At 46.4% G+C, this 22,500-nt stretch overlaps 1 protein-coding gene across 3 annotated transcripts in view; it reads right to left on the reverse strand.

Moving 5' to 3' along the window:
- Positions 1-22,500, reverse strand: part of KIAA1549L (KIAA1549 like) — a 281,873-nt gene that overhangs the window by 73,772 nt on the left and 185,601 nt on the right. For all 3 annotated transcript variants that reach the window (XM_082270116.1, XM_082270115.1, XM_082270114.1), the window contains exons 14-15: positions 9,462-9,640; positions 2,408-2,625 (exon numbers count right to left, since the gene is read on the reverse strand). In XM_082270116.1, coding sequence (XP_082126242.1) covers positions 2,408-2,625; positions 9,462-9,640 — 397 coding nt within the window. The remainder of the gene's footprint in view (positions 1-2,407; positions 2,626-9,461; positions 9,641-22,500) is intronic.

Consider the following 22,500-nt stretch of genomic DNA (forward strand, 5'->3'; position numbering starts at 1 on the left):
TCAGCCGTAGCAGCACCGCAGAGAGAATAATCCGATTCCTTCCAGAGTGGCCCCATCCTGATAATTCATTACACAGTCAATAACTCCCCTTTGCAACTGCGTCTTAATTTCCAGTAATCAGTCACCCAAACCTAAATGTACTTATTTCTCATTCAATGATAAATAACCTCCAGCTTCTAACTAGTTTTATTGACTGTGAAATAGAATGCAAATATTGTTGCTGGTGTGTTTTGTTTTATTTTATCCCAACAGTAATTATATAATTTAATTATTTCCGGTTTATGATCTATACTCTTCAACATCCCTCAATATACAATATACAGTATATCACAATGAACTTCAGTTTTTAGCTTGTATTTCCTCCGCCTTGTGGCTGAAAATCATTACTTTAAAATATGTGATGTGATTTCAAAAAGTAATTTGGTAATTATTTGTAAAAACTGTTACAAACTTTTCAAATCTCTCCTATTTAGTTAGTCACACCTACCTCATTTATTACAAAGGATCTCATTACATTTCTCATTAAATAAAACTTGTATTTCAGGTACCAGGCATCAACATGTTCACCATAAATAATCTTGGGATTGTCTTCTTTTAGGGATCATGCACATGGGCATTTTTGCAGGTGTATGCGCGTACAGAGTAAAACCCACCTCTATTTGTGGTCCAAGGAGCCTTAGTTTATGCACAGTTCTGGCAATAGGAATAAATTACAAAATATGCTGTATGTAGATATATGTGTGAGTGCCATACTTGCGTTTACATGCACATGCATATAGGCATAATTTACCCAAAGGCACAAGTTTCGCCCATTCATGTGTAAAAACATGTAGTACTTTGTGCAAAATGTTCCTATGTGCTTTGTAATCCTAGCTGCAGGGTCGCACAGAGCGCTCCCCCCTTCCCCTGAGTCCATCCAACAATATAGCTAGAAAGGAGACAGCTGCTTCATAACCAGTGCTTGTCTCAGCTCCCCCCTTCCCTCTGAGGCCATGCAACAACATAGCTAGAAAGGAGACAGCTGCTTCATAACCAGTACTTGTCTCGGCTCTCCCAGAGGCCATGAAACAACATAGCTAGAAAGGAGACTGCTGCTTCGTAACCAGTGTTTGTCTCGGCTCCCCCTGAGGCCATCCAACAACATAGCTAGAAAGGAGACAGCTGCTTCATAACCAGCACTTGTCTTGGCTCCCCCCTTCCCTCTCAGGCCATCCAACAACATAGCTAGAAAGGAGACAGCTACTTCATAACCAGCGCTTGTCTTGGCTCCCCCCTTCTCCTTGATTCCATCCAACAACATAGCTAGCTAGGACATGGCTGCTTCAGAACCAGCACTTGTCTCAGCTCTCCCCTTCCCCCTTAGACCATCCAACAACATAGCTACAAAGGAGACAGCTGCTTCATAACCAGTGCTTGTCTTGGGTCCCCCCTTCCCCCTGATTTTATCCAACAACATAGATAGCAAGGAGATGGCTACTTCATAACCAGTGCTTGTCTTGGGTCCCCCCTTCCCCCTGATTTTATCCAACAACATACTGTAGATAGCAAGGAGATGGCTGCTTGATAACCAGCGCTTGTCTTGGCTCCCCCCTGCCCCCTGAGGCCATCCAACAACATAGCTAGAAAGGAGACGGCTGCTTAATATCCAGTGCTTGTCTTGGCGCCCATCTCCCCCTGAGGCTATCCAACAACATAGATAGCAAGGAGATGGCTGCTTCATAACCAGCGCTTGTCTTGGCTCCCCCTTTCCCCCTGAGGCCATCCAACAATCCAGACTAGTAGTGGCAAGAGAAATACGAGTCAGCTTCCCCTCCCTCATTCTTCTTGCTAATGCTTGTCTTGGGAAAGTGCTAGTTATCACACATCAATCTCTTTGCTAGCTACATTGCTGGACATCCGTAGGGAGGGGGCTTTTCTGACCTCATAACTAGGCTTACAAAACACATAGGGACATGGGAAAAACTACTACATGTACTTTGTCCCTGGGTGACAAAACACTGGGGAAAAAAAGTGAAAGTTCTTTTTTGAAGGCTTAATTTCAGTTTTGCCAGGGTCTAGCTTTAGGTTGTATGTAAAATGTAGATGTTTAGCTTAATTTGTATTGGTGTTTTGGCATTTGATACATTTTATCAAATGGTGAGCAATGGAGACTAATCTCAGAAATATCAGGTTGTCATTTGCCAAAATATAAGCACTAGATAAAATGTTCTAAATACAGTTTTGTGAACAGGGAAATGCTAACATGTCTTCTAGTCTAGACATGATTTAAACACAGCCGACATGGGCGCAGCAGGGTGACCAGGGGCGCACACAGCCCCCCACACATTTTACACATTATATATACAGTATATACAGTATACTGTATATGCTGTATAAAAAAACAGTACCAGATTGCTGTCCTGCCTACCTGTTTTTAGCCTCCACAAAAGGGGGGGATGAATCTGTTTTTCCTTCCAGCACATTGTCAATTTCCATTTGAGTTTTCTCAAAGGCTTTCCTCTTCTTGTCGTTCAGTGATCTGTTGTCTATTGGAGGGAAGTCATAGTAGCCTTTCCTCTTGGCTTTCAGACGCAGCTTGTTGCGGTAGTGCTCTATGTCAGATTTCTGTTTAAGAGCTTTGTTCACCTGATGGGGAAAATAATTAAAGTGTAACATAGTGAGCTTCTATAGAGAGTATGTCAGTATTACCAACTTCTATTACCATGAATGAAAAAGCTACTGCTCCCAAGCTCCTGTAATCTAAAGCCTAGGCAACCCCGATCACATACCGTACCTTTGTCTACCTCAAACACTGTGGATGTTACACATCATTACAGAAGACAGAACGTCTGCGACTTTCAATCAGACAAGCCATGTCTGTAGGACCACATTTACTATAATACCAATAACTAGGGCAACAGGAGAAGAGGGACACTGCCAAGCAAGTTTCGAAATATGCAAAAAACATTGTTTTTTCATTCGCTTCCTTCAATGGGCACCCATGGATATCTGTTTCTAGCATGTTCACACTGTAGGTTTGCTATTTAGTGTTAACACACTACCTAAAACCTCCCTTTTTAAGTATACAGTATGAGATAAATTAGATGTTCTTTATAACATTAATAGACTTAGTTGCATATTTTTGCAAAGTAGATTTGTTGCATTTTATTTTTTAGCAACTATCTTAAACTCAGTATACTGCCCATATGTTTACTTATTTTAATTTAGATACTCTTTGGCATCCCCCATAGATTGTGTTCATACTGATTACCTTCTTTGAACATAGTTTCTGCCTGACCCAATTCATTATTTGGAGGTATGTGATTTGTACATTCATTATATATTGGTCATTTGAGTAAAAACTTCTACACTCCCCATAATAACACCTAATTCCCTCTCTATGTTGGCGTTAGGTGGTCACAGCGCTTACCTGGCCAGCCCTGCTGGACTAAAGAATCCCCACCTATCCCACCTATGTCCATCTTGGGTTTGGGGTATCAGCACTCTGATGGAATTGTGGCAACTGACTGCTTTTAATTGTTTTCTAATAAATCTGCTTTTGTTTCACCAACTGAGAACACCTTGTAAGTATAATGCATGAAGTTTACTCCTTGCAACATGTGATGCCATTTTGCATGTTCTAATATTAATATATTGTGATTTTTCCTATAGATCACATCATACTGCTTACAGAGTTATCCCTGAAAAAGGAGCTAATTGACTCCGAAACACATCGGATAGATATATAACCTCTGCACGTATAATCTGAAACAACCATATATACATTGTATTTTGTGATTTGGTATCTTGTTATGTGAAAACTTTTTACGCTATTTGTATGCTACCCTTTCATGTAATTTAAAGCAGTTGTAAACCCAGCTTTGCTATTTTTACCTATAAGGTTTACCTGTAGGTAAAATGAATATTTCTTAAACGTGCACTGTTTAGGAGATATTCGCCCTGCATGCAGGCACTGACGTCAGTGGCACATGGGCTCTGAAGGTCTGGCATACCGTGCTAGACTTTCAGAGCTTCTTGCCGGAACCAAGGACTCCTCTGACGTCATCGTGGCTCTGGCCACTCACAGCGCTGGAGCCCGCAAACCCAGAAGAAAAGCCAGGGGAACATGTCAGCCATATCAGTGGTGACTGGGTGCCGCTGGAAGGGCTTAGTTCTAAGGTAAGTATTTCATAATGTGCTAGCATGTGATGCATTTTGCCATTGTCTTACAAGGGTTTTTTTTTGTTGGGGGGGTTTCAGCGATTTACTACCATTTTAAATAAAATGTAAAGATTTTAAAAATATTATTATTTGAGCCTTAAAAGTCACATTCAATGGAAGAAATCCAATAATTCTCAGCATTAGGGTACCTATCTTAGGGCCCACTGTGGAACAGAGCCTCTCAGTGACCAAGCCTGGACTACTAGTGTGCGAGGTCTTGCAAAGTGTTTGGTGGCTGCCCTCCGAGCTTTTGGGCTGAGACAAGAGTAAGGTGTAAAAGGACTGATGGAAGATAATCATTCTACATTGATTCCCTTAGAATGACTCTGTGTCAAGACTGGGACAGGTGTCCTTGGAGGGTATGAAGGCATGTCCCTTCTGGTGTGAGGCCTTGTGAGGTTGTCTGTCCAGTGACCACAAGGGAGTGCTAACTCACAAACCAACACAGCAGTTCTCCCGTGCTATTAACAGGCGGATAAGCTCCGTCACTAACCGGAAGTGCTAGAGCTTTACCTTGATTTTATTTTAAGTGGGAAATTCACTTTAAGAGACATGGAATGCTTATCAGCTGTGCTGTACAGCAACGCATTGTTTCTACTGGAAAACCTTGTTGCTGCCTATTTTGTATTTTTCCCTGTTTGTGTGATTGTGTTAGCGGGGACATCTGCCACGTTATGTTGATTGTGCTATTTAGGGAATATTGTACTAATTAGAGACTGAGGCAATGTGTGCATCTTTCACAAAAGCCTTTATGCAAACACACGGCAGACTTTCCACCAATCTGTACGAGCTGAGATGATAAAAACAATTTCATTGAACTGTGTTATGTTGTTGTGAGGAAATCTGGTCTGCGTTTCTTCACATTTTAATTGTTCATGCAATAACACAAAGCTGCAGAGGCGGAAAAAGGAAGAGAACAACTGGCTGGGATCTGTTCTGAGAACAATATTTCTTAATTTCAAGGGCTCCGCTACATGTGAGAGGTTTAGTCGTTTAGTCACATGAGATTTAGGTGAACCTGTACTTGCATGTGACAAGTGACCACCATTGGAGGAAGCCAGGAGCATCCTTTTCTCCATGAAAGTAAGAGTTTTGAGCCATGACTATTTTAGTAAGACTGCAAACATAATATTATATTACATTTGACCTACTGATCATCGATTTGCCACTGGGGAAGAGATTCCTCTTGAAAAAAATTGATCCTTTGGATCTTTTACCAAAGAAAAAGTGGTAACTATTTTAGGTAAGCCAACTTTTTTAAACTAAAAAGTAGAAGGTTAGAATCTATTTGAGACTGATTTACTATTTACCTGTACCATCCTGGCTCGTTGACCTCTATTACCCTCACTGTGTGCCCTGGTGTTACTGGGGGAATTCCTCCCAACGGGATCACAGCAATAAAAATCTCACAAATATAGAGGGAGCACAGAGGCTTCGCACACCGCTATTGCTCCTGTCTACAGATGCCGAAAAGGCGTTTGACCGGGTGAACTGGTCCTTTCTTCATGCAACGCTGCAATATGTGCACCTGCCACCCCCTATCCTGTCCTGGATAGCCTCGCTATACTCTACCCCCACTGCGTCAGTCCGAGTCAATGGGTTTAGCTCGGACCCTTTTCCTATAGCCAACGGCACCCGACAGGGATGTCCCCTGTCTCAGTTGCTATTTGTTCTGACGTTGGAACTGTTCCTCCAACACGTCCGGGATAATCCCTCAATCCAGGGTGTACGTGCAACAGACTACCATCATAAAGTGGCTGCTTACGCAGACGACTTACTTTTTTATATCACCAAGCCTCTCATATCCCTTCCTTCTTTACTTGCTGAGTTGAACCGCTACTCCTCACTGTCCAATTTCAAGATCAACCTCCAGAAATCGGAGGCTTTGTATGTCTCGATTCCCGCGGCGACTATGTCAGCCCTGCGCCCACACTTCCCGTTCCGATGGGCCATGCGTTACATTCAGTACCTGGGCACGAAGATCTCGGCGAACTTGTCTGAGGTCTTCTCTTTGAACTTTCAGCCCTTTCTAGGCACTCTGTCCGGTGACCTACAGAAATGGGACTTACTGGCCTTGTCGTGGTTTGGCCGTTGTAATGTTTTGAAAAAGACTGCCTCATATCTTTTTACATTCGGTCCGCTCAGCATTTATCAAATTTGTTTGGCATGGTTGGCATCCCCATCTTGGAGTCGACTTGTTGTTACGTTCCAAGGACAGGGGGAGTATAGGCTTTCCAGACCCTGCCTTATACTGTACTGCTGCCCATATGACGAGGGTTCTGGACTGGTGCAGACACAAGTCCCTTAAGCTGTGGGTCCAGTTGGAACAGGAGGCATGTGATGCACCGCTCGCGGGATTGCCCTGGATGGGGCGTCATCATTTGGCCACCATCTCGGGGCACCCCTTGATAGGTGCCACCCTGGCCGAGATGGATAGATTCTACCGAATGGCCATCTTGGAGGGTCATCCTTCTCCTATGTCACCTATTATTGGACATCTGGGCTTCCAGCCCGGGCTTGCGGATGCACATTTTAGTCTTTTATCTGCCACTGGGTTGGTTCGCGCTTCCCGACTACTGAGGCTCGGGGGGTGGCGCGTAGATCGTATTCTGCCTCCTGGCCAACCCCCCTCTTTCCTTAACCAATGGCGCTCTCATCAACTTTCGCATTTCCTGCACTCACTGCCGCATTACTCGTCTTTCCAGCGCGATCTGCACGCCTTTGAGGAGTTGTGTCTGGGGGAGGGACCAATCCGTGGTTCCCTTTCCAACTCCTAAAAGCTCCTTTTGGAGCTTAAGGCGGGATCTGAGCTTGGAGCTACTTTCTCTGTCCCTCAGCGGAGAGCGCATATTGTATTTTGCGCACAAGTCGGCACACAGCGGCCGTTATCAGGAAACTACCTATAAATTGATGACCAGATGGTACAGAACACCGTCGATGTTGGCCAAATACTTTCCTCAACAGAGTGACCGGTGCTGGAGGTGTCATTCCTCCGAGGACACTCTCTTACACATTTTCTGGGAATGTCCTGTCCTTGCCTCCTTTTGGGACCCAGTGCTGCAGTTCATTCAGAGATTCACGGATGTGGCTTTGCAGGGGGATCCTAAGGCGGTGCTGCTTAAACTCACGCCTATGTTGAAGAAGAGATACCGCAAATCCCTACTCAAGTACCTCTTAAGCGCTTCCCGAGCCTGCATTCCAGCTATGTGGAAACAACAATCTGCCCCCACGGTTTCGCAATGGCTTGCCAGGGTGAACAAACTCGAGCATATGGAGGAACTTACGTCCAAGCTTAGGGGGACGAGAGAGGCACAGGACTAGGTGGATACATTGGAACCTATTTCCTGTCTCAGACGAGTACCTGCCATACTCTGACCCTCCACAGGGGGTTGGTGCCGCTTGGGTTGTAGCAACTTTTGCAGCCCATTTTGGGCGCCCTTCTGGCCAGTCCGATCCCTTCGAGAATTCCTCTCATCCCGTCCTGGTTGGCGTGGGGGATGGGGGGGAGTTAGCACCTTTTTTTTTTTCCCTCCTCCCCCCTTGCCTTTCCCTCTTTTCAATCCTTCTTTCTATCTTTCCTATAGCATCTTTCCTTTTTTCACTCTGGTTACCATAAAATGAAACAAAATCTCAGGATGCACTCAGGCTCAGGCGTCTGCCCACTTGGAGGACGGTTCCCCTGTTCTCCTTCACTAGTTGGTTTGCTGGTTTGACTTTGGAGACGTCCTTCCCAGGGTAAGTTTGCCTCCCTTACACGGAGGCCCTGGGAATAGCGCGTTCTCTTCATAAATGTAATTTAAAGTAGCGGCCAACCTTTTTATATTTACTCATACTGTCCGCTTTTGGTTCCCCGCACTTTTGTGTTGTGATGACTAACCTGTTGTTTCATGAATCTGCATATTTGATTGTTGTCTGTATTGTATTCTTTAAATAAAAAATTTGAAAAATAAAAAATCTCACAAATGTTCTAACGTTTCTTGTATTATCCAAAAAAAGAGTTGGGCTTTCAATTATCATGTTATTTATTTTAAAAAGAGGCCAAAGTTTTAATTTAGGGCAGGTTGAATGCACCTATAAATTAATTCTAATTGATTCCAGAGGCATCTTAAACTGATGTGAAAATCCAACTGCATTTGTCCAGTACAGACCTTTACCCTACCTAAGGATGGATCTAAACCAGGGGAGGACTGGGAACCTTTGGCTTGAGGGGGGGGGGGGGGGGCAAGTAGCATTTTCAATATAGGGATAGATTACCAAAGGCTAAAACAATTGAGCCACACAAAATGTGTCATGATGCTACAGTAATTGGTCAGCATGGCGAAAGGTGGTGCTCCAAAAGGAAATGATTTATTGTGACATACCCTTACATCTTCCAGTATCAGCATCCTTTGTGGTTCTTGGCTCTTGTTTTTTTTGGCTCTTGATGTCATGATATCTCAGAGCCTCAAAGGAAGTTGATGCTATAAGACTTCCATATTCCAGATACCATGATCACAGGCCTCAGCAGGTGTCTATATAATGACTGACTGACCTAAGGTCCCTCTGTGATCAGTTTGTGAATGATTATGTATCGCCACGCAGGGCCACCATTCCAACATATTCTATAATAACTGGTTCAGGGGAAAAATGCCCCCTTCTCTCCAAATAAATTCTCACCCGCACTAGGCCCTGGGAATTAGAGGTGAGAAATGCCATGAAATATGTCACTTACCCGTATCCTTTAATACTGAATATTTAGCTTCTTATATAAGTCTATTCAACTCTCATTTTCCTTAAACCTGTACATGCACTTTATAAACTGATTATGCAACTACTTTATATAGCGTAAGGGCCCACTTGGCTGCATATGGATTGCATTAAATCTTTAGGCATGCCACTGCACTACACAGTTATTGTTAAAGCTAGGGCTGGTCATACTCATTACAATCTGTTTGTACAATCTCCTTCAGATTTCCTAACAACTATATAGTAAATAGACCAACTTGATTGAATAAATTGTTTAGGTAGGCCCTTATATTACACAGTTTTATTAGTGCTAACAGAGATTTACATAGATCATACAATAAAACTTTAGGGTGTGTGGCCAGCCTAAAGGGGTGCAGAGACTCACAATTAGATAGTGAAATGCACTTACAGCTTTTTTAATTCTACCATCCTCCTTGCTTCAAAGATAAATTCAGGCTTCTACTCCTCATCTACAAGGCCAGTGGTAAAGCTGGACTTGCACTCTACGTAGATTTCACAAGGTCCCAAAATCTCACCTCTCCGTTAATGATGGACATCTCCTGATTTCTGTCCTTTACCGAAAGTGAAGGCGGCATGGAGACTGCCTTAATGGCGATCAGTTTAACAGAACCAGAAGAGGAGTCAAATGGGTCAGGTACCATCTTGTTATTCTTGTCAAAGTGTAGATTTCCTTCCTCTTCATCACTTATAGGCACTGTAAGAATGAAATTGTAAAAAAAAATTGTTATATCTACTTCCTTTGCTTAATTAATGTTATAAGCAGTTATCTGATGCACACCATCTGTACAAAGACCTGACTTTTCTTCATATCAGGATTAAGTCAAGCATCTGCCACAGTGTGAGAGGATGGAGCTTATTGAAGAAAATGGAGGTTTTAATCTCAACTTGGGGTATCTGCAGCCTGGTTAAGCACAGCAGTGTGAAACGTGTTTGCTGATCTCTTGGGAGCTGTGTGTAGATCACATCTCTTTGTTTTTAATGGATTGACAATAAAGGATCAACTTTATATGCTAGAAGTGCCACCATCTCTCTTACTTTATCTGCAGCCTGGGCCTAGGATTCAAGGGGTTCCATTTAGCTTCCATGTTAGGCTAGGTCAGATTTACATTTGTAATCCTCTTAAGGGTTGTTCTGAAGGTGAAGGGTTGTTCTAAAGGTGAATATCTCTTCTGCATAGAGGTGTATCACTTTAAATATGAATACCAGGTATGTTATATTGTTACATAGTAACATTGGTCCAGCTTAAACCAATGTAACTGTATATACCAGGGGTCCTCAAACTATGGCCCTCCAGCTGCCTACACATCCCATGAGGCATTTTAAAACTCTGACAATCACAGACATGACTAGGCATGATGGCAATTGTAGTTACTGAACAACTGGAGGGCCATAGTTGGAAGACCCCTGGTATATACCATACCTGATTAATACACCCTTGGAGGCTAGAAAATACTGAACTACAAATCGCTACTTCAGTGATTGACCTGAGAGATTGGCCTCTCAGCATAGGCGACATTTAGAGAATGCTTTGCATTTTCTGAATGAATGCAAAGCCTTCTCTGATTGGAAGAGCAGTGACATCACACTTTCCACCAGTGAAAGAGGCAGTCTTGTCACCAGCTGGTGTAAGTAGACTTCCCGTTTCTCTAGGTACAAAATACAAGCACATTTAACCACTTGCCGACCGCTCACATTGAGCCTACTGCGGCAAAGTGGTTCGTTATCGTCCAGCGACGTAGACCTACGTCGCTGGACTCCTCCCCTCGTGGGCGGCGCGTGCACCGCCGGAGGCTCGCTCCCGCTGTATTCAGTCACAGCGGGAGTCGGGCCAGGGGAGGAGCGGTGATCACCGCCACTCTTCCCCGATCGTCGGGGATAGAGTGTGGAGGTCCGCCCGCTTGTGTAAACAAAGCGGGCGGATCTCCTAAGTGACAGGCAGGGACAGATTGCAGGATTCAGCATAGCTGAACCTGCGATCTGTCCCTGTGTCACACAGTCCCCTCCCCCCACACACAGTAAGCACCAGGCATACATTAACCACTTGATCACCAATAAAAGTTAACCCCTTCCCTGCCAGTGTCATTTACAGTAACAGGGCATATGTATAGCACTGATTACTGTAGTAATGTCACTGGTACCCCCAAAAGTGTCAAAAATGTCAGTCAAGGGTCCGATCTGTCCGCCGCAATGTCGCAGTCCCGCAAAAAAAATTGCAGATTGCCGCCAGATCACCGCCATTACTAGTTAAAAAACAATAAAAATGACATAAATTTCCCGTAGTTAGTAGCTGCGATAACTTTTGCGCAAACCAATCAAAATACGCTTATTGCGATTTTTTTTACCAAAAATATGTAGCAGAAAAAAAATTGGCCTAAAATGTAAAAAAATTTAGATTTTTAAATTTTTGGGGGGGAATTTCATATAAAAAAAATGTGAAAAATATTGTTATTTTTTCAAAATTTCGCTCTTTTTTTGTTTATAGCGTAAAAAGTAAAAATCGCACAGGTGATGAAATACCACCAAAAGAAAGCTCTGTTTGTGGGAAAAAAAGGACGTCAATTTCATTTGGGTACAGCGTCACATGACCGTGCAATTGTCCGTTAAATTCACGCAGTGCCGAATCGCAAAATAGGGCCTGGTCAGGAAGGGGGTAAAATCTTCCAGGGCTTAAGTGGTTAAAGGTGGGGCAGTGACATCACACTTTCCACCAGTGAAAGAGGCAGTCTTGTCACCAGCTGGTGTAAGTAGACTTCCCGTTTCTCTAGGTACAAAATACAAGCACATTTAAACTTGTCCACTATAAAGACCAACATTTCTTTTTTAGCTTATCCACAGACAAAAGTCACTGACCAAGGGGCAATGCTCTCAAAACACGTTGGCTTTGTTTACAACATGTGTCTGATCTTGAATGAAAATAAACGAATTATTGGTGGCGTTTTACCCAATGGAGTGGCACCGCAATCATACGCTCTTTCACTTCAGTGTTAACACTATTGACACAGTGCATCATAAAGGTCTTTTTTAGTTTTGCTCATAATTACACTTACGTGTGGCTATCACACAGCTGTCATAATGCTATAATTTATAACTTTGCTATTTCCCATTCTCTAGCGACATACCAGTATAATCTGAAAGCCATAGAATATTAGCTTGCCCGCTATCTAAAATATGACACACATTGTTTAAAAGAACAAAAGCAAACATAAAAAAAGAACAATCTGAAGTTTAAAAAAGACATTTGTGGTTGAGAAAGAGGCAGGGGCCAGTGTGAGTAGTTTTAATAGGCACAGTAGAAGGTTATAACTACAATAATGCACAGTGGTAGAGCAGCCTTTACCATCTTCAGACTCAGCTGGTCGCCATTTAAAGGTCATATCAGATTATTAATACATTTTTTGTTTCATCTTTAGCCTCCACCTCTCAAAGCGATGATATTTAAAGCCATCATTTTATGCCCTTCGAAAACCTATACTGTAAAGATGAAAAAGTGCATAATAAAATGTTCCTTGCAATCAACTAGTTTTAAAGGGAGTATAAAGTGGGTTCCTTTTTCTTATTATGACTAATTAGGGCCGGCAGCTAGTGAATTCAGAGGAAAGGCAGAACTTCTGATCTCTAGCTGTTTCACTTCAGTGGGTCAGAAAGCACTGAAGGCTTTGGCTCAAGAGTCAGGGTTCAGTAATGGCAGTAATGGCAGATTGTATATGTTCATAGTACAGGTGTCCCTTAAAACATATCCTATTTTTACAATGTCTATAAAAACTTTTTTGTGCAAAATAATGTTTATTACAGAACACTTACCTGTCCAAGGATCCAGTGCCATCTTTAATCAGGCCAGCTCTTCACTGGTCTTCGGTTTCTGACACTAGCATGAGAACTGTGGGTGGCAGGCTGTGACTCCTTGCAGCTGAACAGCCAGCTGCCCACTGCGCGTGTGCTTTGTGAATGGTCCTGTAGCCTTCTGGGACCTGTGACATGTCCTGGAAGGCTGCAGGCAGGGAGGGGGAAGGAGAACTTCCGGTGGATCTGCCACGATGATCTGGCCAGAAGTGGGAGTGGGTACCTGTCAAAACTGCTCCCCCCCCCCCAAAAAAAAAAAACTACCCAAAGGTACTAGAGGAGGGAGGAGGCACAAAAGCAGAATTTCCCCTTTTGGGGAAGCTCTACTTTAAGAACAAACATTCAAAGGGTAAACTCAACTGTATTCTTTAGCACAAGCAGATACACCTCACCCAGGATCCTCCCTATAATGCCTTTTGCCCCCTACAGGGGCTTAATCATAGAGCAAAAGGATATACAATATATGCATATAATAAAATGCTTGTTAATGATTGGGATGGTATTGATGGTATCACTAAGAGGTTAGCATATCTCTAAGCAGTAAATGATGATAAAGGACATAATAAAATGTTCAGTAATGGCAGTAATGGCAGATGTTCATAGTACAGGTGTCCCTTAAAACATATCCTATTTTTACAATGTCTATAAAAACTTTTTTGAACAAAAGAATGTTTATTACAGAACATACCAAATGACACTGGATTCAAATACCACTATGGATTTTCTAGAGAGCCCAGCAGAAGCTGTTTTTATTCAGAGTGTCTATCTCTAATTGAAAGCCTGTACATAGAAGGGGAAAGAGATGCTCCTCCGGGCTCATTAAGCTGTGCTATCTTGAGCTTCTGTAAACAGCTGGCTGTTCAATAAAACTGGCAAAATTAACTTGATAAATGTGAAAATTAGTCTAGAGTTTCACTGGATGTTTAGGAACATACATACAATGCATTCATATGCAATTTTTCATATATTTGCATTGTACAGGCTTTGGACGTTAAAGTATTAAAGTACCTAAATATTGTTATCAAGAAGAAAATGAGCCTTAAAACAAGCTCTCACTGATCTTTGTAGCAGCAGGCACTGTGAAGCAATTCATTCCCAGCAATCACAACAGAGACTCTGAAGTCTGGTTGCAGCCATTTTCTGACAAGCTTACAGCACCTGCTGTTTGTTTACATTGGAATGCTGTCAGGCTGCAAAATCCTTGCTTGCTAAAGGAAGCAAGCCATTTTAGTGCCTCTGATGGACTAATTGCTTCATAGTTCTTGCAGCTACAAGGGGCAGTGATGGCTTGTTTCAACGCTCATCTGCTGGTTGTTAGGGATATGTAAATATTATGCAAATATTTGGATGTCTATAACCTGCTCACAGCTTCACTTTAACTAATTCTTAATTGTGTTTTTTTTTTTATCAATTGATACTTTTTCACAACAGCTTAAAGTTGTTCTTCACCCTAGGAACACATAAATAAAAGTCAGCATGTACAAATACTGTAGCTACTGCCTTTAAAAATGGGACACATACCTGTCCAAGGATCCAGTGCCATCTTTAATCAGGCAAGCTCTTCATTGGTCTTCGGTTTCTGACACCAGCATGAGAACTGTGGGCGGCAGGCTGTGACTTCTTGCAGCTTCACAGCCAGCTGTCCACTGCGCATGCGCTTTGTGAATGGTCCTGTAGCATTCTGGGACCTGTGATATGTCCTGGAATGCTGCAGGCAAGGAGGGGGAAGGAGAACTTCTGGTGGATCTGCCACGATGATCTGGCCAGAGGTGGGATTGGGTACCTGTCAAAACCGCTTCCCCCCCAAAAAAAACTATCCAAACGTACTAAAGGAGGGGGGGGAGGAGGCATAAAAGCAGAATTTGCCCTTTTGGGGAAGCTCCACTTTAAGAACCAACATCCTCCTCCAATGCCCCCAAAAAATGCTCCTGGTGTATGGCCCACAGGCCCTCGCTAGCACACAGGCTATGGAACTGCTCAGTTATCGCTGGTTTTTGGGACAGGATTGAATCTTTTGCATCTTCTGTTACAGGCATTCCTCTTACACGTAATCCCCTGATGCTCTTGTTCGGGCTCTTAGATGGGGGAGTGCTCGCCCTCAATTCACACCATGCGTCCCTTATGGTACAACATAGGCCTTGGCTCGCTACACTCTACATGCTGGGCAGAAGAGCTATCCTCAACAAGTGGATCTCCACCTCCCCTCCTACTCTCCACGACGTGCGGACGGAACTTGATCAGCTTCTCAGGAGGGACTTACTGGACACTCTTATATCTGCACCTTCAAATCCTCAGTCTCTCTCCAAATGGGACGCATATTTGGCCAAATTTCCAGTCCCACAGGCCCTGTTACGGGGTGTAGGAAACCTTGATGTCTCATTGGTGGGATCCTCCTCGTTGCAGGGACAGACAGCTCTCTCCCTGCAACATCCCAACTCCTCAACTTTCACAGACATTGACCAGCAGACCTGAGACATCTTCACATTACTTCTTCTCCACCCTCTCCCATATCAGGATGATGCAACAAACACTAAAAATTTCATGGTTTACTTGCTGATGCTTGTTGATCTGGTCCACCCCTTGCACGGTCTCTAGTCAGCTCTCCTATATATACAGGACCGGTCTCTGCCTAATTGAAATTAAGAATTGTGTAGTAGCTCAGCTTCCAGAATGTTCTATCACTATCTGCCTTGCCTCGAGAACTAGTTCCATACGTTTCTTTAGCCACATATGTCGTATTTTGTGCCTCTTTTCCCTCTCTCTCCCCTCCCCTCCAGTCATTCCTTCCTGTTCCCCCCCCCCTACCTTCCATACCTACCCTCTACACACCTCTTCCCCTCCCACCTCCTCCTACCACCCCCCCCACCCCACCTTATTGGGTCAAATCTACTGTTACTACTTCTATGATCGCCTTTTTGGCTTTGCCTGTTACTTTGACCGAGTATTATTTGTTGACTTTTGCATTACAGTCTATTTAATGTCTGTATCACTTGTTGAAAATTTTCAATACATTTTGTTTAAAAAAAAAAAAAAAAAAGAACCAACATCCAAAGGGTAAACTCAACTGTATTGTTTAGCACAAGCACATACACTTCACCCAGGATCCTCCCTATAATGCCATTTGCCCCCTACAGGGGCTTAATCATAGAGCAAAAGGATATACAATACATGCATATAATAAAATGCTTGTTAATAATTGAGATGGTATTAATGGTATCACTAAGAGGTTAGCATATCTCTAAGCAGTAAATGATAACTAATATGGTGAATTTATATATATTGTTTGCGCTCTCTTGTCCTTATGCTATATGATTAAGTCTCAGATCCCAGGGGGGAGGATTCTGGATGGAGACTCTGTGCTTTTGCTTAACAATAAAGATGATTTTACCCTTTGGAAGTGGAATGCAGCTCCATAACTTTTATGATTGGTCTGTGGGAGGAACGGACCCCTGCGGAATGGGCGCTTGGGACCTGGAGCTGAGAATTGTTAAGGCCCCTTGAAAGCAGCTTCATCAACTTGGGTGAATTTATAAATTATAGTTCCTTAGGCAGAGACCATTCCTGCTGTGTATGAATTGCTTAAATACAGTAAGTTCTGAACAGGTTTTGTGCAATGTTTTCCATTATGTTTTCTAAAGTAAATCAATCAGGTAGTCAGCGCAATACACACATCAACCCCAATATTGCATAATTATTTATTCTATGAAAGAAAAGAAAATCCTATTTCTGTATTCCTGTAAGCATTAAGGCACAAAGGCACTAGTTTATGAAATTTGTCAGGCCTAAGTATTCTGGACATCTCTGATGATTTTTTACTGCTCATATTGTAGGTCAAGACATTCCCAGCTATTGCAATCATTTTTACACTCATACCTTGACAGCTTAATAGAAGCCATAGCTCATAATCTAAACTGCTTTGTGGCCAATAGGGTAGATAACATTTTGGAACTCACTGATAAAATCTCTGTTAACTAGAAGATACAATGATGCTGTCACTGAGGTGCCCAAACATTTGGGGTCCTTAAATAATGGTACACTGACATATGGTGAACAATGACATATGGCCATATGACATATGTATAGAGCACAATGGTACACTAACACGTAGGTTTACATAATAACACAGCACTAAAAACTTGATCCCTAGTACAATGGCAGTCAAAAATGTGAGGAGTGGGGCGTGGTCTGACTATGGAGGAGTAAGGACGCACGCTGCCTGAGCTCCGCACCCGCCGCCGCTTTTCTTCAGCAACCCGGGTTCACCCGGCTCACGATCTTTGCCCAGCGATGTCCTAGCGCCGCCGGACCGCCTCCCAACCACCGCGGTCCGATCGCACTAAACAGGGACGTCTCCCCTCCTTCTTCCCGGAGACCCGAGGCAGAGAGGCCCGAACATCCAAGATGGCGGCGGCCGCGCCGGCCTCTCCTCACCTCGAGGCGAGCCCAACATGGAGCGCTGACCAGGGACTGTCACCGCAGCGGTCCGTGAGTACACCTCTCCCCTCCACCTCCCCCCCTCCCCACAGGAGTCCCAGGGAGGGGGCTCTGAGGCCGCTGGCCTTCTGTGTGATGGGGACCTGAGGAAACATATATGGGCTCTGCCTACTAAGGCTGACCTGGACAGATTTATCACTAGGGTGGAAACTGCCTTTAAGGAGGATATTGCCCAGCTTAAAACTGACACGTCCCACTTAGGGTCCCGGCTGGAATCGGTGGAACAAAGACTAGATGCAGCCCTTCCTGTCATCTCCCAGCTTCAGGCCCGGTGTATGGACCAGGACAGGAGGATTGAGACCCTTTTGAGTCAACTTGATGACTTTGAGAACCTCAGCAGACGCGGTAATATCCGCATCCGTGGTCTGCCTGAGGCTACAGCACCGAGAGACATCATCCCCACTCTGGTTGATGTCTTCCGAGCCATCCTGGAGCTCCCTGCCACCGCTCCAATTGAGATAGACAGGGCTCATAGGGCCCTGCAACCTCCTTCACAGGACGTGAACAATCCGAGGGATGTCATATGCAAGCTCCACAAGTTCACTCTCAAGGACAGCATCATGCGGAAAATGCGCGCCAAGCCCTTTTTTGAATTTGATGGGGCCCGCCTGTATTTTTACCAGGACTTGTCCCGTCGCACACTGATGCAACGCAGAGCTCTGCGCCCCCTCCTGGAGTCCCTCCACGCTGCTGACATAACCTACCGCTGGGGTTTCCCATTCTATCTTCAGGCCTCCAGGAATGGGGTCTCGGCTACCCTCCGCACCAAGGATGATCTGCCCGAATTCCTCTCCGCCCTGGACCTGGACCCTGTGGACTTTCCCGACTGGAGGAATGTCGCTGACCTCCCTGCAATGCCTCTGCCCCAGCCTTGGCAGTCGGCTTCTCGCAAACGCCGCAAGCGGAACCGCCCGCGCACCACGGATGCGCAGCCGCTGGCTGCCCCGGTTGTGGATCCCTGACCGGCGGCCCGGATGGCCCCTTATCTCTCACCCTTTGTCCCTCCCGTTGACTGAAGCTCACTGTCCCCCCCCATGCTGCTCACGGTCCCCTTAACTTGGGCCCCTGTTCTTGTTGCCCTGGACTGGTGCTGGGCGGGACTGTTTTTGGCTCAGGGTAGGGTTGGGTTGGACCTTTGTTACGGCCCCTGGGTTTGGTGACACGCTGGTGTTGGGCTGGCGGGTGCAGGGTGGGAGTCCCCCCTTGTACCCCCCCTTTTCCCCCTTTTTTTTTGAGTTGGGGTGCAGTGCCTCCCCCTCGCCTCTGTGGTTGGCCCACGATACCCCCCAGTAGGCCCTACCTTAACGGGTTCTATAGTCCCCTTTGTTGGACGATGGCTCCGGCCCGGGCTGTGTCCCCCTTGGGGGGCCCACCCTTGGTCGGACCCTTAGATGGTTTCTCGCCTGTCGGCGGGCTATGTCGGTCACTCGTAGTGGCCCCAGTATGTTTATTGTGTTTTACATGTCTTCTCTTGATCTCTCATGTTCTGTGCTTTTGTTTCCTCCCTTTTTCTTTCAGTCCCTTGCAGTGCCTGCCGCCTTGGATCCGTTCACTGCCCTGCACTTTGAGAAGAGCCTACTGCCTCCTGTGGATCCTCCTCTCCCTCCTGTCTACTGATGGCGTCACTTAAGGTAATATCGTACAATGTCCGTGGTCTGTGCTCTCCGCATAAACGTAACCGCCTGTGGTGGGAGCTGAAGCGGCTCAAGGCACAGGTGGTCCTCTTGCAGGAGACCCACTTCACCCCTAGATCTCTCCCTAAGCTGCCCTCCCACCTGTTCACACAGTGGTTCCACAGCACCTCCCCGATTAGCAAATCCCGGAGCGTGGCTATTGCCATCCATAGGGCATGTCCATTCCAGCCGGTGGCTCACCTGGTGGACCCCTTGGGCCGTTATGTGTTCTTGAAGGGAACGATCATGGGTAGGATGTACACGTTTGCGTCTGTTTACGCCCCCAACACGGGTCAGCTCACTTTTATTGATGCGACCCTTGAGCGCCTGGCCTCGTTTAGGGAGGGTTCCCTGATCGTTGGCGGCGACTTCAATGTCTGCTCCGACCCACTCTTGGACACCTCTCATGGTCGCTCCTCCCACTCATTCTCCTTCCTGAAGCACTACCGCAAGACTCTGCAGTCACATCTCCTTGTTGACTCCTGGCGGGTACTTCATCCCCAAGACAAGGATTTTAGCTACTTCTCCTCCCTACACGAGGTGTATACACGGATCGATGCCATTTACATCGATCGATGCCATTTACATCGATCACTCCACCCTGGAGTCCCTCCTGCGGTCGTCCATTGGTACCATTACAATTTCAGATCATGCTCCGGTTGCTACGGAGATATCTCTGCCCCATGGCTCTTCTAGGTCTTGGACCTGGAGGCTGAATGGAAACTTGTTGGACGATTCGCAGGTGGTCTCCAGGGTCTCGGAGGTCTTGAGGTGTTACTTTGCGGAGAATGCATCGGATGAGCTGAGTGGGGGGGTGATCTGGGAGGCACACAAGGCAGTGGTGCGGGGTGAACTCATCTCCCTGGGGGCTAGGCTTAAGCGGGAACGCCAGGCGGACTTTAACCGTGTTCTGACCTCTCTGCAGCAGGCTGAACTTTCACACAAACAGACGGGACTAAGCTTGTTGACCTGCGCCTCTTATTCTCCCGTCTTTTGGACAGACATACCCGGGCCCGCTTGCGTCATGTCTCTCACAAATTCTACGAACAAGGCAACAAGTGTGGCCGCATGCTTGCCCGGGCCCTGCGTCGGAAACGTGCCCAGATGTGTGTACACAAACTGCGCTCCCCTTCCGGTGTCCCCGTTATTAAACCTTCGGGGATTGCTGACCAATTTCGCACTTACTACGCGGGCCTCTACGACCTCTCCGGCTCCCCCATGGAGACTAAATTGACGGCCATTAGAGACTACCTGTCGGACCACGTCTTCCCCTCCCTTTCCGCTGACCAGCGTTATGATCTAGACGCCCCCTTTACGCTGGCTGAACTGGACCGCACCATACTCTCCCTGCCTAACGGCAAAAGCCCCGGCCCTGACGGCTACACGGCGGCCTATTACAAAACGTTCCTCCCTCTCCTGCAGAAGCCCATGTGTGCCTACTTCAATTCGCTGGCCGCGGATGGGGAGATACCCTCGGAAGCCTTACTGGCCCACATAACGGTGATCCCGAAGGCTGGCAAGGATCCCACGGCCCCACAGAGCTACCGCCCCATCTCATTGCTCAATGTGGATGTCAAAATTTTCGCTAAGCTCCTGGCAAACCGCCTGAAACATCTTATGCCCCAGATTATTCACCTGGACCAGACCGGGTTTATTGCCGGTCGTGAGGCTAGAGACAATGCCATCCGGGCGATACAGCTCATCCACTGGGCTACCACCCGATCTGACTCCCCGCCCTACCTGATCCTCTCGACCGACGCCGAAAAGGAGTTCGATCGGGTGGACTGGACTTATTTGAGGGAGGTCCTGGAGTCGTTGGGCCTAGGGCCGCGTATGCTGGCGTGGATCTTGGAGCTGTACAGAGACCCGAGTGCTAGGGTCCGAGTTAATGGCTGTCTCTCCGCCGGGTTCCGGATCCGGAACGGGACCAGACAGGGGTGCCCTCTCTCGCCCCTTCTTTTCGCCCTGGTCCTGGAGCCCTTCCTGGCCAAGGTCAGGGCGAATGGAGACATCAGAGGCATGCGTGTTGGGACTATGGAGCATAAGCTCTCGGCTTACGCCGACGACATCCTGTTCCACCTTACTGATCCCCTGCTCTCGTTGCCGGTCCTGATGCGGGAACTCGAACGGTTCAGCCTGGTCTCTAATTTTAAGATCAACCTTGGCAAATCCGAGATTCTCCCCGTCTGTGTGCCCCCACCCCTGTCTGCTTCCCTGCGGGCTGCCTTCCCTTTTAGGTGGACTGACTCTTCCCTGACGTACCTGGGCATACAACTTACTGACCGCTTTGACACACTGTACAAGACTAACTACCCCCGCCTCTTGGCTGACATTAAACAAGACCTCCTACATTGGACTAAAACGGCCTTTACCTGGTTAGGCCGTGTGAATATTATTAAGATGAACGTCCTCCCCAGGGTGCTGTTCTATCTCCAGATGTTGCCTATACCTCTGCCTCGCGGCTTCTTCCACCTTTTGGAAGGCCTGATTACGGGTTTTGTCTGGAATGGTAGACGCCCCCGCATTGCCCTGGCCACCCTAAAACGCCCTAAACTTCTGGGAGGCCTTGGCCTTCCGGATGTGAGACGTTATTACCGCGCTATTGTCCTTCAGCGCATCCTCAACTGGCGCTTCCACACTCGATCCAAGCTATGGGTCCCTCTTGAAAAGTTCATGGCGGGTAGGAACCTTGCCTACGCCCCCTGGCTTTCTCGGGAGTACCATGTGACCATGTGAATAAGCTCCTGGACCTGGCGCCCCCTGTGTCCCTGCTGGCCCCCTTGGGGGGCTACCTCTGGTTCCCTCCGGGGGAACAGATGGCCTTTTTTGACCCATGGGTGGATGATGGCAACGCCAGTTGCGGGAAACTAATGGAAGATGGTAAACTTCTGTCCTATGACTCTCTGAAAGCGCGTCACGGCGGGTCCCCTATGAATTTTTGGAGGTACAGGCAACTACATCATTTCTTCGCTGTTCATGGCCCGAGGATTCGCCCTCCGGCATCTCTTACACCCTTCGAGCGTTTGTTCATTCAGGAAGACCCTATCCCCCACATGGTTTCCGAGTTGTACCAGCTGTTGGGAGCTGCATCCTCTGATTCCGCACCTATATGTGTTAGGCTTTGGGAGCGGGACCTGGGAATGCGGTTTACGGCTGCTCAACTTTCTGGCCTCTACCAACTGACCCACTCAAGTTCGGCGGACTCAAAGATGCAAGAAACAAATTATAAGCTCCTGATGCGCTGGTACCGTGTACCAGCGGACTTAGCACGCATCTACCCCTCGGCCTCCTCCGCATGTTGGCGAAACTGTGGCGGTACCGGTACTCTGCTGCACTTGTGGTGGGAGTGCCCGGTGATCGCCCCTTTTTGGCGCAACGTCCGGGATCAGATCAAGTCTGTCCTGGATCTGGATGTGCCATTCAGCCCCCTCCATTTTCTCCTGCACGTGCCCTGCATGCCGCTCAGCCGCTATAGACGTAGCTTGCTGCCTCATCTCCTCAATGCCGCGAGGAGACTGATCCCGATTTATTGGAAGCGGCGGCAGGT

This window comes from Pelophylax lessonae (genome assembly GCF_965119305.1).
Source record: "Pelophylax lessonae genome assembly, chromosome: 10".
Taxonomy (NCBI): Eukaryota; Metazoa; Chordata; class Amphibia; order Anura; family Ranidae; genus Pelophylax; species Pelophylax lessonae.